Genomic DNA, 20,400 nt, shown 5'->3' with positions numbered 1-20,400 from the left:
TTGCAATTAATGCATTCATTAATAGAGGTGTTGGAAAAAATATTTGCATTTTTGTTAAAGAAAATTGAATTTTTTCATTGCCTTTTTCATCATGAGCCAATGAAATTTTTAAAAAATTGTATTTTTCAATTCAAGAAAAGCATGCAAATTAATATAGCTTTTGCAAACATTAGTATATCTTGAAATTTTTAGATTATATAACTAATATGGAACCTCATGATTCCATTAGTTTCAGACAACAACAAGAACTAATAATTTTGGCTACATTTTTTAGGTCATGACAATAACTTATGCTTTACTATAGTTAACTGGCTATATGACCTTTATTGAAAGCATTTAATATTTCTTTTTTATGTTTATTTCAAAAATTTATTCATTTATGTATAAATAACTCTTCATGTGTTTCTCCTTAATTTTTTCAAGGTTTGTAGCCTTTTGTTTACATGTTAACAATACCTTCAGAAATATTCTAGAAAAGTCCCTCATTTTTTATTTATTTTTATCTAAGCACAAGCAACAACAATGGTCTTAATTGTTTTGTGTCTAAGTTTTTTTGGATTTACCAATAGACAACTAAAATATTTTTGCTCTTCATTTTATGAAACATCTATGCGTTGATGCATTTCTTTATTACTTCTCCTCTTGACAAATGGAGAATATTGTTGCCATTGTCCTTAAAATATTATGGCCTATTGCATATTCCTTTCAATATTGATGATTTTATTTCGAATTTATTAGAAAGTTCAAACATTAATATAAATGTTTTTTATTTATCGAATTCTGTTTCGCCATGAAATATGAGTCTTGTGAACACATACTATGCTCTTGGTCGTTAACAATCAAATATGATTATTGTTTTTTACACGCAACATAACTTGCCTTTTCTATTCAACATTAATTTCCCCAATAGTTTCAATATATTGAAATAAGTATATACAATTATTCTATTATTACTATCTTAAAATAAATTTATTTACAATACTAGTACTAATTTTGTTGTCATAAAATAGTTTGCAAGATCTTACTTACACTATCTTTGTAAATTATGTTCTAATCACATACTTCAAATTAATATTTTAAAATAAATAAATAAATAAATAAATATAATCAGTACACACTTTAACAAATCAATTACTAAAACAATTATCTATTTTTTCACCAAAGAGCCCTTGTTAATATTTATTAAAGATTTCGATTAAAATTAAAATGCTCCGTTAATAAAGAGCGAAATGTAACTTTGGGCCACCATGTCCACGGATGATGCATATGACCTTTCACAATTTGACATTGCAGCGAACGTCACATCCGAAGCAAACGTCACATCGCTGGACTTGATGACCCAAACATATATTTACCTCTAAAAAGCTGCGACTGATTTCAGCCATGGAGAAGGAAGCCAGACATGTTCAATGGGCAACATTGAGACTAGCAGGAAAGCCACTTATAACAGGCTCTGCGTGGGGGGAGACTCCTCTTTTATGGGTCGCATGCAGGGGTTCTTTTGGATTAGTCCACATTTATTGCGATTCCGAACTCAAGGTTTGTAAAATGATCTTCCCAAACCAGAAGTACATGGGTATTAAATTACGGAGACTGGATTTTTTTTTCAATCTTTTTTCAATGACCGATTATCAGGAAGAGCTGAAATTGCAAGTTAGTACTTGGATACGAGAACACCAGATAAGTTGTTTGTTTATTTTCCAAATGTATTGCCATAATCAGAAGTTGGGCAGAGATGAAACATTGAGTATTAGTGTGTGGGTGTGCAGAGTTTCAGATTGATACTTGTTTGTTTGAACCGATTATTGGTAATGTGTGGGAATAAGGTTAACTCATTGGCGTTAACATGCAGAAATGGGAAAATATCAGATAGGCAGGTTTCTCGTTTATGTGTATGTATAACAATTGGCATTAGTTGAGATAAGTTGAAATAGTGGGTATTGCTATATGATTATAGGAAAATTTCAGATCGGAACTATTTTACTTTTTCTTTTCCTTGCTGTTGTTTTGTAATTTTAACACTATTTAGTGATTCGTAAGGCTGAAAATGTGGGTCACAATATCTGGTAGGCTTCAGACAGATGGTATCTTTTGATTTATTTTTGTTTTTACTACAATTGCCACGAATCAGCGAGAGCTAAAATCATAGGTACATTTTTTTTTTTGATTTGTCAAAAGCAGCTAAAGGGCTCCGCCCATTTATATTAGAACTTCAAAATATTACATATGATAATTAGCCATCCGCTATACCTAACAGTCATACTGCCTTATCACCTAAACTATGCCACCAGATTGCATTACATTTCCTATTTATCAAATTGTCCCAGAAGACCAGTTAACATTTACATCCTGTACAGACTGAAAATACCCCCTAAAGCCTATCTTCTGTTGACCACAGACTTGAACAAAATTTCTGTCAACAAAAAAGAGGATGCATAAACAACGAGGTATTACCCATTCCGGTTCACTTCTTTGTTCACAAATTTGGCTTTCATTGGGCATGAGGGAGGCCCCACAGAGTGATCTTCCACCTCATACATTGCATTATTAGCCTTGATCTTGTCCGTAGGTCATGTTTAACCCTAGCATCCCTACCATCAACATTCACATCATGTTTAAAAAGACCTTCATCCAATAAGTAATTGTGAGACCAGCCTCCTCCCTCAGTCACCAAATCCAGTAACTTTTCCAGGAAGCTAGTGCTCCTTTCCACTGCAAGATTTCTGCAGGACTGTGAGTTCAGTAATTCAGATGTGATTACCCAGAGCCTCTCCACTTCCGACCTTTTCCTTCTCACCATATAGAAGTCCTTTGTCAATGGAATGCATTGACCCTTGATCAAATTTTCTAGAATATTGCCAATATCCCCCCAACTCTGTTTCTTGAACACCCCTTGCACAAAGAAATGGCCTTCTCCTTCGATTCACCCACATAGAGCAGGGATGCCAAAAACATGGATGATATGTTTGCGTTTACTCTATGGAAGGGATCCGTCTTTATGAACTCCTCACCTAGCACCATTCTCACTTGCGCGAACCACCAAATCGGTGTTCGACCAGAGGAAACTTTTAAGTCTTTTTTCAGACACCTCTCCAAGAAAGACCGTTTGGCATTTCTTGTAGCCTAAATGAACATCGGTATCCATCTTATCCCACACACCTATCTCCACTTTTATTGAGCATTCTGAATATAGATAAATGCACCATCTAGCCATTGGGAAGTCTATTTAAAGGCTCTTTCCTGTGTCACAATAATATTGTGTGTTGTAGTATCATCTTGATGGGTAAGCATGGATTTGCATCATTTCCTTAAGCCAAGATCATAAATATTTTGATCCTTTTTGTACCATCTCTTAGCTTGCTTGACTGTCACAAAAGCCAACTGTACTCACGTACCTTCCAAATGTTTGTGTATTTATTAGCTTGTGCTACCTTTAGCCACATGTCTATATTTAGGCTCAAATTGGAGATATCAAATCCGGTAATGTTCATTTCCCTCAAAACTAATGAATGTGAGAATTATGATAGAGTTATTGCATCAAAAAAAGGTACTTATTCACTAATGTAGACATTTGTTAGGCTCAACCTTGACCTCGCCAACCACCATCGTGCAATACTACCAACTCAGTCATATATCAAGGAGCAGCCATGACTAAGTTGGTCAATTTATTTGTCATCTTATTATCTTCCTTGTACATGAGAGATTTTAAAAATTTCAAAAGTCTTGGCCAATTCCAAGATCAAAAGTAGCCACTTTTGCAACTTGCAATTGGGTGTGAATTTTTTTTTGAATAGTGTTGACAATAATTAAGGAGTCACCCTCCAATTGCAGCTTTGTAGATTTTAAATCTCTCCCATACTCCTAGCCAATCAAAGCTGCTTTGAATTTCACCTCCTTGGCTGTAGCCACCATTAGATTCGCCTATCTATGAGCAAGAAGTGTGCCAATGTGGTCTCTAGCAATGTATCCAACTCTGTTGATTCCACGGTTCCCTTTAGAGGAACCATCAAAATTTATATTAATTCAATCTTGCCTTGGAGCAATCCATGTGACACTAGTGCAAGCATTCAGAGGAAGACCAACCTTTCCTTGCTCCATAAATGGTTGGTGGGAGGGGGGTTAGGTCCAAGGATGTTTAGATAAATTAAAGGAAATGTTTTTGATATAAAAGCAGCCAAAACTAGGGGGTTGGCCCTTTACAACAGTGGTGAAACACCCAGCAGAAAACCAGCAGACAACCACACAGACACCTTAACAATTTACATCAAAAACATAAGTAACAACATAATAGTAATTAAAAGTACTAGAGTTCCTACTTTTAATACAAACAAAGTTTAACAAGTTAACAAAAGGCATGTAGGTGGTAATCGCATTGTAACACCTATAGCCTAAATCCAAGTTCAACAGAAAAAACAAAACCATCACTAGAGGATGGAGAGTAAAAACTAGCAGGGCACCAAAAAATGCCAGGCACTGGGAGGTCACTAACTAGCATATTTTTTCTTTCCTTTCCCAGCCAAGAGAACTTTGGTCCAGTCTTCGCCGAGGAAATTATAGAGTAGCTTCGAGTCCTCCTTCCCAAGGTCCTCCTCCTTCGACCCTTGAGCCAAAAGCTGGAGAGTGGTTGCAGCTGCATGGGTCACCTTTAGAGTGAACTTTGAGAAGAGGGTGAAACCCTCCTCCAACGCATTGCACCTGTCCTTCAACTCTTGGAGGTCTTTATGAGTAACAACCCCATCCTCCGTAGTACCTAGGTTTAGAGCCCTGTTGCAATTCGCTAGAGAATTCCTTTTGTCTTGCACATCCAGATTGTTAGTGGGGGCCCTTAAAATTTCCAAACCATCTTTCCTTATTGGGTAGGAGATAGTGTCAGGGGGGGCTTTATCAGGTTTTGGGTTATCTTGGTTATCAGCAGAAGGTAGGGTGATGGTGGCAAAAATATGAGTGGGGTCTTGGGAGGGGTCCTTTGTAGGGTTCTCCGCCTCAAAATCCCAGGTGCCACTGACAGTGTCATTCCACTTCTCCACCTCGTTATTAGTCTCATCCTTCCCCTTCTCTTGACCATCCCCCGAGAGCTTATCACTCTCCTCCGAATTGGTATCTTCCTCCTCTTGAGAGCAACTAGCCTTTTGTTTGTATCTACCTTGGGTCTTAGCTAGTCTTCCCGACTTTTTGTTCCCACATATTTCATCATCCGAATCCCTAATTTTCACCTCCACCCTCTTATCAGTTGTAATTTTTTTATTGGCAGCCGACTCCAAGGCTAGGGTTTTGTTTTAAATACCCTCAACTGAGGTTTGGCTTGGTGAGGATTGAGGAGTAGGGGCATAGCTACCACCTGCAAACTTTAAATGAAGGAGGGCCCCAGAGGCAAGGAGATTATCAATGGCTATCACATGGGGAGGGCAAAGGGCCAAGTGGAACTAAAAAAGACGAAACATGAGCCCTTGGTATAAAATAGTGAAATTAGCCCCTTTCTTTTTTTTCTCCCTAACATCCATCACAGTCTCTTCAAGGTCGTGCATCAGAAAAAGGGAATCTAGACTAACTCCCTATTACAAAAGTGGTTAAGCAAAGGGAAATGGTAAAAATAATACACATCGTGTTTGCCTTCTAGAGTGAGATACTTCATTATGACCAGGCACACATCATCCCAGGGCTCTAGAAGCTTATCCCTCTGAAAACCACCATGATACCGATCCGAAATCTCATTGCCTCTGAAAAAACTAGATAGGCTAGCTTCATTTGCCACCTTCGTAATCTTTTACCATTTCTTGCCAGTTATGTCCAAGCTTTTCACCATGGCTATGGTCTCCTCATTCACCTGAAAGGTGATGCCATTGATAGTAACCTGCCTGTCCTTCCAGCTACTAACGAATTGTTGAGAACAATTCTCGTCGTAGCCAGCCATGGCCTGCTTGTAAGGGACAAACCGTCCTTCCTTTAACATTATCCAAGTTGCTTGCCTTTTGGAGAAATCCTCCATCTTCTTGGGCTCCAGTCTATTAAGGTCTCTACCCATGGAAACTTTCTCCTCAACGATATCTTCTTCCACAATCTCGGTAATTTTCATTTACAAGAAGAACACCACCCAGCAAATCACAGAGGTAGGGCTAAAAATAGTGTATCCAGCGGTTAAAATGCCTTCTTCCTTACACTTCACAGGGATGCAAAATCCATAATGTACTGGCCAATTTAAAACATCATTATAGGGAGTGCAAATAATCCGCACATAATATCTTAATGATCTGGCATTAATAATAATGGGAATTTTTTCCGTAATCATCCCATACCACCAAAAAATGATGGCGCTATTTTTAAAATCCGGGTTATTAATTTCTTACCCTTTTCCATGCCCTTGCGTTATGCAATCCACATGGTTGATCCTCGTGAAATGTCTTGTCAAATTCAAAGAAATCTTAACCATCATAATAATAGCAAGGCCACCAAATTTGCCCATTCTCCAAATTTGGATAGTCATCAAACATGGTTTAGAGGAGTCTTTTCCCTACTAATGAGGGAATTTATATAGTTTGGTAACATTTCAGTACTCCTCCAGCTTTTTATGCTCTCGAAATCAAAACCCAATCCTGCCAAAGTGTCTGCCACCGCATTGCCTTCCCTGTAAGTGTGCTGTAAGTCATAATGATCAAGGGCCATCAAGAATTGCCAAATTTCCCCCATGATGCAATGCAGAGCCCAACCAGGTTGAGCATGCCCTTGGACAGAGTCAATGATGAGTTTCGAGTCACTTTCTATGGTTAATCTTCTAACCTTCATCTTCACAACAAATTTTAGACCCTAAAGTAAGGTAGTGGCCTCCGCCACGTTATTGGTTCCCTGGCCCAAATTCCCCAAGTAGGCTAACAACACATCACCCTTTTGTTTTCGTAGCACACCTCTGGTTGCCACCAAACCCCCACGCACTGCACCATCGAAGTTGAGTTTGACAGTGGACATTGTGGGAGGGATCCAATGGGCACTTTTCCTTGCTAAAATTTTCGAGTTGTCAAATTTCTGGAAGTTGGGGAGAATATTCCAATTCCTAGCAATATCCTCCTTCCTGTTCAGGGGTTCCTATGGCACTTTGAACTTAACCACCGTAACATTCTCCGTAATGAGCTTTCTCAATATCTCTCCCACAACCTCCTCTCCCCTTTCCTCCTCCCGAAAGACCTGGTTATTCCTCTCCTTCCAGATGCCCCAACAAACATGTCGGGGGAGGAGATTCCAAGGGATTCTGAGATGGGGGTGGTAGAAGGGGCAATTCTAGTTCTCCACGAATTGTTCCATGCCTCTGTTCATGACCCAAGCCAATGGGAATTTGTTCCAGATGTAGGACCAAACCTTTAAAGTATAAGGGCATTTAAGAAAGAGGTGCACAATGCTTTCCTCTTCGTCCTTGCAAAGGTAGCATCTATTAGTAATTGGTATGCCTCTCCTTCTTAGGTTGTTAGCAGTTAAGATCTTGCCATGCATGACCGTCCACCAAAAGAAATTAACTTTTGGCAGCAAATGACTATTGTAGATCTTTCTCCAATAGATTGAGGTCTGATCTTTAAAAAAAATAAGTTGGTAGGCAGAATTAACTGAGAACCGACCACTAGTCCTCCTATCCCAAACCACCTCATCGGGTGGAGTATGCAAGGGAAATATATGGTGACTGAGGGTCCTCTCTGTTTGGAATATCCACACTAGATAAACGTTTCCATTTCCTATGGTCATCAATATAGTCCTCCACCTTCACCCCCACCATATTTTTAAAAAGTTCTTGAAGGCCACTGAATTTGTTGTCGGTGGCTTCCCCCCTAACCAGTTGTCCTCCCAGAATCTTATTTTTTTACCATTCCCACCAGCCAACTCACTCCTTCCACAAAAGAGACTTGTTCTTGAGGATGTTGTTCCATACCTTAGAGCCACAGGGAGATCATTATTGAGGAGATTATATCTGAAATGGGTGTTGGCTAGGTATTTAGCTCGTATGATTCTTCCCCAACCGGTCTTGTTTTCCACCAATCGCCACCCCATTTTAGTTAGTATTGCTTTATTGATATCAATAATTCTTCTTATTTCCAACCCCCTTTTATCCTTGGGTTTGCAAACAGTCTCCCAATTCACGAGGTTCCATTTGTTTGTTCTCCATGCTAGACCAAAGGAAATTCCTTGGCAGTCTTTCGAGTTTTTCTGCCATATTGTGATTAATCTTGAATATGGAAAGAAAGTAGATAGGTATTCTCTACAGAGCTGCCACGAGGAGTTGTAGTTTTCCCGCATTGCTAAGTAATTTACCCTTCCACCTAAAAAGCTCTTTTTGCATCCTTTCTAGAATAGTGTTCCAATAGTTGGTAGAGACATCCTTGATTGTCAGGGGAAGACCAAGGTAGGTGTCTGGGAGGTTCTCGTAATGACATCTCGGAATATTTTTAACCTTAACCTGCAAAACCTTAGGGGTGTAAAAAAAATAGACCTTACTTTTTACCAAATTAATTTGTTGACTTGAACAATTCGCATAATTGGTGAGTAGGATCCTCCAAGCTCTAGCCTCCTGGATAGAGGACTTGCCAAATAGGAAAGTGTCATCCACGAATTGCTGGATAGCTCAGGCGTCAGAGTAGTAGCTGGTTGGATACCTTTTAAGTCACTCGACTCAGCCAATTTGCAAACCAACCTTCCTAACACTTCAGCCACCATAATGAAAAGGTAAGGGGATAGAGGATCACACTGTCTCAGGCCTCTGACAGCATCAAAGTTGCTCTAGGGGGTCCTATTGAGCAGGACCTCATATTGTGTGGTTTCCACCATATTTTTTGTGACATTCACAATGTCCTTTCTGAACCCCACCTGTTCTAGTACTTCATAAAGGAAGATCTAATTGACTCTGTCATAGGCCTTTGAGATATCAAGTTTAAGGGCCATACCTGGTCTTTGACTTTTCTCCATGGAGTGAATGATTTCATGGGTGGTAATCACTGCGTCCAGAATTTGATGACTCGGGACAAACCCATTCTGAGGGCTCCCGATAACCATATCCAGAAAGGGTTTAATCTTGTTGACCAACACCTTGGAGAAAACCTTATATATGGTATTGCAAAGGCTGATCGGTTTAAAATCCCTTATTGTTCTGGGTGTCTGTATCTTAGGCACGAGAACAATAAAGGTTTTATTGATCCTTCTTAGCATTTTCCCAATTTTGATCATGTCCCTGGTGGCCCAAATTAGTTCATTTTTAATCACTTCCCAGAAGTGCTGGAAGAAGGTTGGCGGGAAGTAGAGAACACAACATTCTTCACCTTCTCTTCCGAGACTTTCTCCTTTAGCTTGTCATTTTCCTCATTCCCCAACACTGTTGGGATGTTATTGAGAATACTTCTTCTGATTATATTGTTACTCATCTTGTCCTCCTTTTTATAGGCATTCATGAAAAACTCAACTGCATATCTTCCCATTTCCTCTTGCTCCTTCCAGGCCCTTCCTTCTTCCTCTTCTAGAGAGGTAACGGTCTTTCATTTTTTGTGTTTTGAGGCAGATCTATGGAAAAGTGAGGTATTCCTTTCTCCTTCAAATAGCCAAGAAATACGAAACCTTTGCTTCCAAAAGACCTCCTCCTTGCTAATAGTTTCTTTCCACTTCTTCCTGTAGCGCTCCTCTTGGGTGGTGGCCTCAATGTCATCCCCCGCTGCCATGGCAACTTGTAGCCATTTGAGCTCCTCCTCTATATCCCTTTTGATTTTAAACACATCCCCAGAAGATCTCTTTGTCCATTCCTTAACATTCCTCCTAACATTATCCAGTTTCTGGGTCAGCCTAAACATAGCAGCCCCATCCACCCTGATATTCCAATATTCTTCCTCTTTATTTTTGAAGTTTGGATGGGATTGCCACATAATTTCATATCTAAAGGGTTTAGGCCCACTCACAAGTTCATTCTCCCAATTGAACATAATTGAGGAATGATCAAAAATAGTTCTTGAAAGATTAACCAGGGAGGAGGGGATGATGTGAGGCTAGACCCGCGAAACCAGGAGTTGATCCAATCTGACTTGGATCAAATCTTGACCCTTCCTGTTATTGGTCCAAGTAAAGGGGTTACTCTGCAAGTCAACATCCAGGAGTCATAGGTGTTAATGAAATCCAAGAGATCTTGCATGCTTCCCGAGAAGACATTGTTCCCCCGAGCTTTTCCGATGTGTATAGGGGGGTGTTAAAGTCCCCCATACACAATACTTTTATCCTTCATATTTCCCACCACACTTGCAACCCTTCCCCAGGCTTCACTTCTTTCAACCTTGGTATTCGGGGCATAGATGTTCACTAGATTCCACACCTTTTTGTCATTACTAAACTCTGTAATCATGAAGTTCTTTTCTTTATGGACCTCCTTGCCCGTCAAGACACTGGGGTTCCACATTGTTGCAAGGCTCCTTGAGGCCCCTTTCGCTTCCAAATGAAAGAAAGCAACACTAGGCCATAACTTATTAGCCATCTTAGTAGAATTTTGGTCGGTCATCTTAGTTTCCTGAATGAGAATACAATCTACGTTTTCAACTAGAATACATTGCCTAAGAGCATATTGTTTCTTAGAGTTATTAAACCCCCTAATATTCCAAGAGAGGAATTTCATTTCTTACCTTTCTTGATTGTCTCCAGTGTAAGCTGTCTTCCCTTAACTTGCTGCTTGCTTTGTTCGAGTAGTTCTGCTGTTAGGACGACCTACAATATTAGTCACCCCTACATACGGTTTATTCCCACCCCTAGTTTTCCTCTTAGGGAATTCCCACTCTCTTGTAACACTCGTTTGAGGGGAGGAAGGGGCTGAGAGAGCCATTCTTCCCTCAGCCTCCTAAATACTTCTCATGACTTTGGCCGCAACTTCCTTAGGGGTCACCAATTTGAGCCTTTTCGAGGTAACAATCACACAGTGGGTGCTATTAGCCAACATTTTAGGTTCTCCTTTGTTGGAACCACCACTCACCTCCTTTAGGAGTAGGAAGTTCTTGACTGGAGTGTGGTCTGTTTCTTGGCCAAAGAGATTGGGGACCCTAAAGACTTCCTGGCCGAGATCTCGACACTTAGTGACAACATTGCCTATAATTTCTTCTTCCATGGGGGCTTCACCGGGGGTCCCAGTTTCACCTTCCTCCAAAGCCTGGTTATTAGTACCCCCTCCCGCCACTGGGGATTTCAGGAGGTCATCTATCTCCTTCCTAAACGGGAATTCCTCCATATCAGTCCCTTTCTTCGCTTCAACACTTCACAACATAACCAACTGATCAACTTCCACATCCTTATCTTTCTCTTTTCTTTCCTCTGTAGTCTAGCCTTCTGGACCATCCTCCTTTCTTTCAACTACCACTTCCGCAGGAGTAGTCGAAGATTCCCCCATCATAGCAGAAGACTTGACTATGCTTGGCGAGCCACCTTTTGCTTGTCCTTCTGATAAGGGGTATTGCAATCCGTCATCACATGGCCAAAACGCCCACATTTTTGACAACAGAGGCCAGCATTCTCGTATTCTATAGACTAGACCCTTTTCCCCCACATAGTAGACAATGTGACCGTGGTCGAGAGTGTCCTATTAATGGTAGCATTCACATAGAATCTAGCAAAGACAAGTCTAGATTTATGCAGTGTTACCTGGACCGCAACTACAAAATGTCCAAAAGTGTTCCCAATGCATCTCAGGATCTTTTCATCCCAGAACTCCAGCGGTAATCTTGGCAAATAGACCCATACCGGGGCCAGGCTTTGGAGCTCCAGGCTGGCATCAAAGCCAGGGTGCCATTTAGCCAGGGCCAAATAATGTTTGCCATAATACCAGGTCCCAGAAAGGATGGCCATCAGGTCCTTTGCAGTCATGAAGCGAAAGCAGAAAAGGCTACTGGGCATGGCCAAGACACATACACTACCCTTCGCGAACCATTTATGTGCCACCCACTTCCTGGTCATCTCAATCATTAGTTGGAAGGAAATAAATCTACCCATAGCAGAATGCTTAAGGGAGGCAACAATGTTTTCCATGACACTATCCGGGAAGGAGATTTCCGGTCTGGTAGCGTCGTGGGTGACTTTGGGATCCTCAAGTTTGGGATTCCGCTCCTTCCCCCCAATGAGAGCATTTTTCCACGCCCATTGGGGATGGGGGGGGGGGGTTGGAACAGTGGACCCATCCTCATTTCGAGCAAAGTCAACTTCGAAATCCGAAAAAGGGGGCTCAGGTGTGCTGACGTAAATGATTATAAATTTTTCTTGGTAGATCATAATTTACAACGTCAGAAAAGTAATAAGATTTTTTTTTTTCTTTTGTAATTTTTGGGTGTAAGGGGTGGCTTTTAACACAATGTGGGATAGACTTGAGTCACCTTATTAAAACTAGTAAATCAGGTCATTAGCATGTTACATATGTTTTGGAATTTTAAGCCAGTTTATTGCAGCGAGAATAATTATAATTTGCCACTTTCTTGCAACTACCTTCCATTAACATTGTATCGGATCACCTTGGATTTTATCAATTTGAATGCTTGGTTTTGTAATGTCCCCTTTTTAGCATGACAATGATAGTGGATGGATTTAGCCTATTATTGGGTCCTTGTATGCTAATACTAGTAATTAGAGGACCTTGTTGAGGGTTACGACTCCGTTTGGTGGGACTTATTATTTGTAGTAAGTAAATGGATGGTCCCGATGAGCTTAGATGAATTAGAGGAGTTGAATGATGCTCTCAATTTTTATTTTTGGCTTCTGATTTGGGTTCCAAGAATCTTGGAGGGAGTGTCTTTTTAGTAACTCACCCCATCAGGTTCATTCATTGTCTTTCTTCATCAAGACCACTCGTGTGTTGTTAAATTTCAATTTTGACGCTTCTTCAATCATTTTTGCAAGATGAGTGAATTATGATTTTTATTTAATTAAATAAGCTAATGTTATTATTTTTGTTGGTATTGTATATTGTTAACCTTAATGTCATAGCTTGTTGGAACCGGCTTGAAAAGTTTTAAATCTTGGGTACATGAAATAGTGACCTTGTGTGTTAGAATATCATGATATGGATGAAAAGGTTGTTTTTGGAGCGAAAGGGAGTAAATAAATTATATTATTCAAATACATGCTTTAGTATAAAACAAAGGGGCATTTAAGTGAAAAGGGTCTTCATGAAGCTAACTTTTGGAATGATAAGGAAGATTTGTTTTATTATTATAAAACCAATGGCTTGTTGCAAATGAAATCATTCTTGGATATCTTTTGTTTGTATTTTGTGGAGAAGTTGGTCTTGAGGGTTTTGAAGAAATTTTGTGGCTGGATGCCATGTCTTTGCTTGCGCTTGAGTCATTCTTGATAATTGTGAATCGTGCCTATTGAACAGTGATTGAATACTAACTTGGGCAACATTCTCTAGGAGTAGTGAATCGCCTTTATGAGTTGCCAATTTGTATGTGGTCAACATTCATTCCTACTAGGGCTACATTCATTTACATTGAGTCGGGCAATGCATAATTTGTAGGGCTGCGCACATACTTGTGGCCTATGATTTACATATAGGGTTTGCAACCTATACTAGAAGGTGACATTTCATCTCTTTGAGCTGTGATTTGTCTTAGCAATGTTTCATGAAAGGTGCATCATTCTTGTTCAAGTCTGAAATTCAAATGTATCTTTCAGCATTTAGTATATTTGCAAGTAAATTATAATTGCAAATGCAATCGGTTGTATTTGGCAAGAAATAAAATAGAGTTCAATTTTTGCATTTAGTTTGAGAATTCTAGATTCATTTTAGTTATTGCTGTGAACCCCAAAAGTGCATAATTTTTGACAAGCACAAGGGAACTACAATTTCTAGCATTGTATCAGATTTGAGGCAGTATCCTATTGTGGGATATTACAGTGGTATTAGAGTGGTTTCTTGCCATCCTGTGGGGTTGGAAATTTGGAGTTCCCACGCTTGATTTGTGAGTGGTTAACACTCTTGCAGGTTATTGTAATCATAGACAAATATAGGAAATCTAGCGAATATGGAAACTAATTGAATAGTGTGTCACGTTTTGAGGAAACAAACAAGTGCCTTGGTAAATGAAATTATCTTGTAGTGAGCTTGGATTATCATGTCAGACATTGAGTGATGACTGAGAGTTGTCATGGGATCATGATAGGTCCTAGGATCATGACTTACAGGGACGTGCAGTTACATGGGGATTGGAAGCATGCAAGGAGATTGATATAACAATAACTTCTACTTATTCAGACGAGAAATTTGTCACGGTACCATCAAGAATACCTCAGTTGTTGATGTGTGCAAGGATGATAACACACATGAGGTAAGTGAGGTAGATATAGTTTGCTATAATAGTGTTGAGTTTGGGTCAAAGGACATGTAGGAGTCAACGGTTACAAGTTCCTTATCATTTGATTGGGTAATTAAAGGTTAGTGATGACATGATTGCCATAGCCTTAGAGCACTTTGATGTTGCTCGATAGATGTTGACTACCTATGGTTGGAGTCCTCTTGTGGTAGATGAACACTATGATGGTGGTCTTTCCCTATCCGAGTTTCATGTTCTCCGAGAGGCTATCAGGATTACAAGACATAATTATTTGCAGTTGTTAGTAGATCGGAATTTCTGGCTTGAGAGAGACTGTATATGTTATGATGCCTTGAGAGGAAAGGAGGATGAAGTTGACGAGCTCACCCATGAGCTTAAGGTAACTGTGGACTCTTTGCAGTGTACTCAGTTGGTCCACTAGGAGTCACAATCATGTTTGGATGAGGTTACCATGGAGTTTAGCAGAAAATAGTGTTCATCAACTACAGATTTGATACAGATTTCTACAGTGACAGCTAGTGATGACCATAAATCCACATATTGTGGTGATGGATGTGTTGAGGATGTGGCTACTTTTGTCACCGATTTAGGTACAATGGATTCAATTGAGATGAGTACTTTGATCAAGAGCTGCAAAGAGCCTTTTGTTGTATCAAGCTCTCTAGAGGTTAGTTCATTGACATGTGATGCAAGGCATATTTTTGATAGCCATTGTGATGAAGAGGTGGATTTGGCTGTGAGTTGTGCGACAATTCACGACACCACTCTCTCTCCTTCAGTAGACACTTGAGTATCATCTAGTTCGGAGGTCAACCCTTTTATTGATTTGTTTCCCTCTCCTGGAAACAAATCAGTTATTTCGTCACATGCAGTTGATTATGTTCTACAGTTTGTTGGGCCTCAAAGATAGAGGGACCAGTTGAGGGTTTGGGAGAGAAGGTTGATTCAACTTTGTCTCACTTTGACGACACACATAAATATGTTGAGTACCTACTTTGGAGAGTTAAGTTTGAGGAGAGACAGTATGGGGTTGAAGCTGGTACTCATATTTATGACTTGAGTTTCATCCAAAGGGCTTTGGAGGCACTTAAGTCAGAGTACTTGATTCATGATAGAGAGTATGCTATTGGGTATGTAGAGAGGCTTGGCAGGCCATCTACCAATCAATTGTTCGGGATCAAGGATTAGAGTCATCTTTTGATTCCCTAGTTGTTAGTGATGAACCATTCACAGAGATCAGAGCCTTCTATCGTAACTACTCAGTGAAGAGTGCTTATCATTTCTCTTTTGATCCACATGTAGAGGACTTGGGTATGTGCCTATGTGGGTTGGCTCCAGGTTCATACCATCTTTTATGGGATGGGTTTGCACCATCTGCAGTTCATAGGGTTAGTTGTTGCAAGTTAGCTGGAGGCTACTTGTAGAGTCAGCATGTCTATGACGGTTTTGTAGAGGACAAATATCTAGGTGATGATACAAATGCTTTTGGGAGTACTAGTTCCTATTGCACAAATAGACTTCATACTCATGGTAGATTGGTAGGGTGTGCAGGGAGTTTTGATCTAGCAAATGATAGCGGATATCCATTTTTCCTTGTTATGGATGGATGTGATTTTCATCTCTAATGGGATCCAGATGGAAGTATGAGTGACACTGCAAATTGGGTGAGTAACCATTGTTGGTATGGTGATGGTATGGTGACAATATGTTCAGGATAGCTTTGTGGATAAAGTTATCCATAGTTGAAAAACTCGCCAAAGCTAAAAATTTGCCAAGGCCTAAAAAATAAATTTGGGGAAAACTCAGGCACTTATTTTGGCAAAAACTCGAGAACTTAAAAAATTGCTTAAATTTAATTAGACATGCTTTTTTGTTGTTGCAAAATTCAATGAGAAGATTCATCCAATTTGTCAGTGAATGAGAACACAAAAGAAACAAGCTTAGTCTAGATATATTTAAACACAAAGTAGGTACAAAATCGCATTCTTGTGAGGAATGTTGATGACTAGAAACAAAATAGTAAATAATTTATGTAAAACTAAAAGTAAGTACAACATAATTACATCTTTCTCTTCTGAACTCTAGTAAAACCTAAGGGAGAGGTAAAACTAGAAGGTTTAGTTCCAAAAGCCTGTATTGGGCATGACTATGCCCATTGCTTGGTATGTTTGACTCAATCTATGGCTCGTCCTCCATTCTCGATGTAGTTCTGCCTCTAGCTTCACCTGGCACTAGTAGTGACTACTCATTCAACTCCATATCATCTAGTGTGAAACCAAATCAACCCCCTTCTACATAGCCTGCCTTTCCAAATAATTGATGCCATCCTCTTCAAAAACTCTGCTTCAAATTTGCCTCAAATCCACTTCAACTCAATAGAAATCAGTTTGTAAGTGTTTGGAAGACTATTTCCCCCCACAACAAAATATAAGTAAAGAAATGAGAAATGAAATTAATTTGGGTTGTTTTTTGCTTTTAAGTGATGTTAAAAAACTATGACTGAGTTTTTAACAAAAACTTGCCAAGTTATGGCAAAAATTCAGTAAGTACTCAAAAGTTTTTGGTGCCAGTAAAAGTCATGAAAACTCGCCAAGCCAAAAAACTCCGCCCATTTTTGCAACACGCAGAGTACTTTGCTAATAGTACATCTATGGGGTTATCATCATAGGAGTTTGCAGGTACCAGGGACATTTTACATCTTTATCCTTGGGATTCAGGTGGATCATTGTGTTTCTTTGATTCTTGTGCTTGCTTGAAGACGAGTAGTCTTGGGAGGGAGAATTGTGATGTCCCCTTTTTTAGCATGACTGTGATAGTGGATGGATTTAGTGCATTATTGGGTCCTTGTAGGCTAATACTAGTGATTAGAGGACCCTGTTGAGGATTATGGCTTTGTTTGGTGGGACTTACTATTTGTCGTAAGTCAATGGATGGTTCCAATGAGCTCAAATGAGTTAGAGGAGTTAAACAATGCTCTCAGTTTTTACTTTTGGCTTCTTATTTGGGCTTTAAGAATCTTGGAGGGAGCGTCTATTTTTAGTAAGTCAGCCCATTAGGTTCATTCATCATCTTTCTTCATTAGTATAATTCATGTGTTGTTAGATTTTGATTATGATGCTTCTTTAGTCATTTTCACAAGATGGGTGAATTATGATTATTATTTTGCTGGTATTGCATATTGGTCACCTTAGTGTCATAGCTCATTGGAACCAGGTTGAAAAGTTTTAAATCTTGGGCACAGGAAACAATAAGCTTGTGTGTCAGAATATCATGGTATGGATGAAAAGGTCATTTTTGGAGTGAAAAGAAGTTAATAAATTATATTATTCAAATATATGTCTAAGTATTAAAAAGGGCCATTTAAGTGCAAAGGGTCTTTGTTGTAGTGATAAGGAAGATGTGTTTTATTATTATAAAAACAATGGCTTCTTTCAAATGAAATCATTCTTGGATATCTTTTGTTTGCATTTTTTGGAGAATTTGGTCTTGAGGGTTTTGAAGAAATTTCATGGTTGTACACCATGTCTTTGCTTGCACTTTGAGCCATTCTTGATAATGGTGAATTGTGCCTGCTGAACTGTTATTGAATACTAACTTGGGTGGAATTCTCTAGGAGCAGCGAATTGCCTTCATGAGCCACAAATTCATGTGTGGTCAGCATTCATTCCTACTAGGGTTGCATTTATTTACATTGAGCCGGGCATATATAATTTGCAGGGCTGCATAAATACTTGTGGCCAACGATTTACATATAGGGTTTGCAACCAATACTGGAAGGCAACATTTCATCTCTTTGAGCTGCACTTTGTCTTAACATGGTTTCATGAAAGGTGCATCATTCTGGTTCAAGTTTGTAATTCAAATGTATCTTTCAACATTGAGTATATTTGCAAGTAAATTATATTTGCAAATGTAATCAGTTGTATTTGGCAAGAAATAAAATAGAGTTCAATTTGTGCCTTTATCTTGAGAATTTCAGATGCATTTCAATTATTGTTGCAAACCCCAAAAGTGCACAATTGTTCACAAACACAAGGGAACTGCAATTCCTAACGTTGTATCAGATTCGAGGCAATATCCTAGTGTGGGATATTACAATTTTTAATCATAAATGACACTTCAGCTTTTTCTATGTCAGCAAAAATCTCCATTTTTTAATATTATATCTGCTTTGTGTGAATTGGTTTTACAAATGTTCTTTCCTCAAACAATTCCCTCTTCTAATAGAACTATGGACATTTCAATAGTTTTGTGTAAAAATCACATGAAAGTTGTTTTATATCATGTTTGAGACCGTAATCAATCACTTACCAACCTATGACATTCTTCAAAACCTACAAAATGGCAATATATTAAACAAATAACATAGTTAAATATAGTTGCACTACATTTTTAGGGCATGGCTACAAACCAGAGCTCATCAAGAGATGCATAGAAGGCACAATTAGTTACATTCAAGGGTGTCGGGAGGTGTTACATTCGAGTTAAAGGTAAACAATTTTTTCCTGTAACATTGCTGCAAATACATTCTATAGCTTTTATGATATTTAAATACTATTTGCCAATGTAACATGGGGATGCGTCTCCCTTTCCCCTTAAATCCCAACGTCTCGGAGATAGGGACACACTGGGGACAGGGGGATGCCGTTCTAGTGCCACTAGTCAGCTGCTGTTCTGGTAGAGACAAGGGGACATCTCGGTGCCTCTTGAGCAGATGGTGGGACGGAAGCAAGTCCCCTGGGGGGGTGGGATGTGAACAAGTCTCCTAAGCCTTCCAGGGGACGGCTTGGTGTCCCCTGTAAAACCAAAAATATTGAAGTTTGTTTAAATAAAATATTTTCTCATATTCTATTGGGTGTATTGAATATCATATCGTGTTGCTGAGTGTAATTATCTTTATGATGAGATACTTTTGATATCTATGACTATTATTATTTATTATTTATGTGATAGAAGTTAGAACTCTTCCATTTGCTCATTCGAGTATCTAAAATTTTGATATTTATTCTTCAATATTCCACCTTCATGTGCAATGTTCATGTATTTAAATTTTAGTAAATTAGTATTTTACATCTTTATGTTTTATATTGTTATACATATTTTCATAACTAGCATGTACAGTATATAGTATACACCCCCTTCTCCCATCCCCCACTGTCCCCAAATTGAGGCCCACGTGTCCCATTGCTCGAAAACCTGTCCCCAGGCGGTGTAAGGTATTCACACAAAATTCAAACAACACATTCAAATAGATGAATTGTCTGTTAAATAAATTTTTCCATGTGCACATTGCAAGGATCTTTCAATTTAAATTAATAAGATAAAAAACCGTTAAATCTATTTTATTTTGGTGAGGCTTCCACACAAAGAGAGTCTTTTTACTGTTGTGACATGTGAACGATCTATACTCTGAGGTTATATATTGGCTTCTTGTTCATATTTTGTGTCTACTTTATCATGGCTACATTTTATGTATATCCAGATGCTAGATTCTCAGCCATGTTGTCAATACGCCTTCACCAATGCTTTAACTTTCTGTCTACATAAATAAAATTTTCAATTTGCACATCACAAGGGTCTTTCAATTTCAATTAACAAAACAAAAAAATGTTACACCTATTTTGGTTGGGATTTCATCCAAAATGATAATATTTTAGATGGTCTATATTGTGAGGTTATATTTTGCCTCATTGTGTTTGTTTCATATTTCATGTATAATTAATCATGGTTTAATTTCATGTATACTTCTTATCATGATTCTTTGTAGAACTAAATTGTTGGTGAAGACTAGTTGATTATTTGTTGCAAACAACAATTGATGGTCTACTATGTTACATGGCATTTTTGGGATGGGAGGATGTAAGGGACAACAATATACAAATTTTAATATACATACATGCATGCGCACACACATGAAAGTTTTAAATTATATTGATATATTATTGAGAGATACAGGGGAAAGAGAGAGAGATGTCGCTAATGGATAACAGCAATACCAAAATGTAATAAATTATGAGAGCAGTAGTATAACAGCATAATAAATTTCAACAAAGCATTATATTAGTAGTCTCAAACATAAAATAAA

General features: G+C 38.8%; 1 protein-coding gene across 8 annotated transcripts in view; it reads left to right on the top strand.

The window, feature by feature from the left end:
• Nucleotides 1-1,278: 1,278 nt before the first annotated feature.
• The window catches only part of LOC149558135 (uncharacterized), a 216,360-nt gene continuing 197,238 nt past the window's right edge, over nt 1,279-20,400 (top strand). For 5 of the 8 annotated variants that reach the window (XR_016364985.1, XR_016364984.1, XR_016364986.1 and 2 more), the window contains exon 1: nt 1,281-1,539. Coding sequence is in view for 5 of the 8 variants with exons in the window: in XM_089832515.1 (XP_089688641.1) it covers nt 1,384-1,539 (156 nt within the window). In the remaining 3 variants the exon portion in view is untranslated. Of the gene's footprint in view, nt 1,540-20,400 lie in introns of all 8 variants that reach the window. The other 3 variants (XM_089832512.1, XM_089832516.1, XM_089832513.1) reach the window with 2 other exon arrangements.

This window comes from Cupressus sempervirens, chromosome 5 (genome assembly GCF_028749045.1).
Source record: "Cupressus sempervirens isolate cs-2001-9-10 chromosome 5, ASM2874904v1, whole genome shotgun sequence".
Taxonomy (NCBI): domain Eukaryota; kingdom Viridiplantae; phylum Streptophyta; class Pinopsida; order Cupressales; family Cupressaceae; genus Cupressus; species Cupressus sempervirens.
The sequence above is the reverse complement of the archived record's forward strand: the minus strand, read 5'-3'. Positions and strand labels throughout refer to the sequence as shown.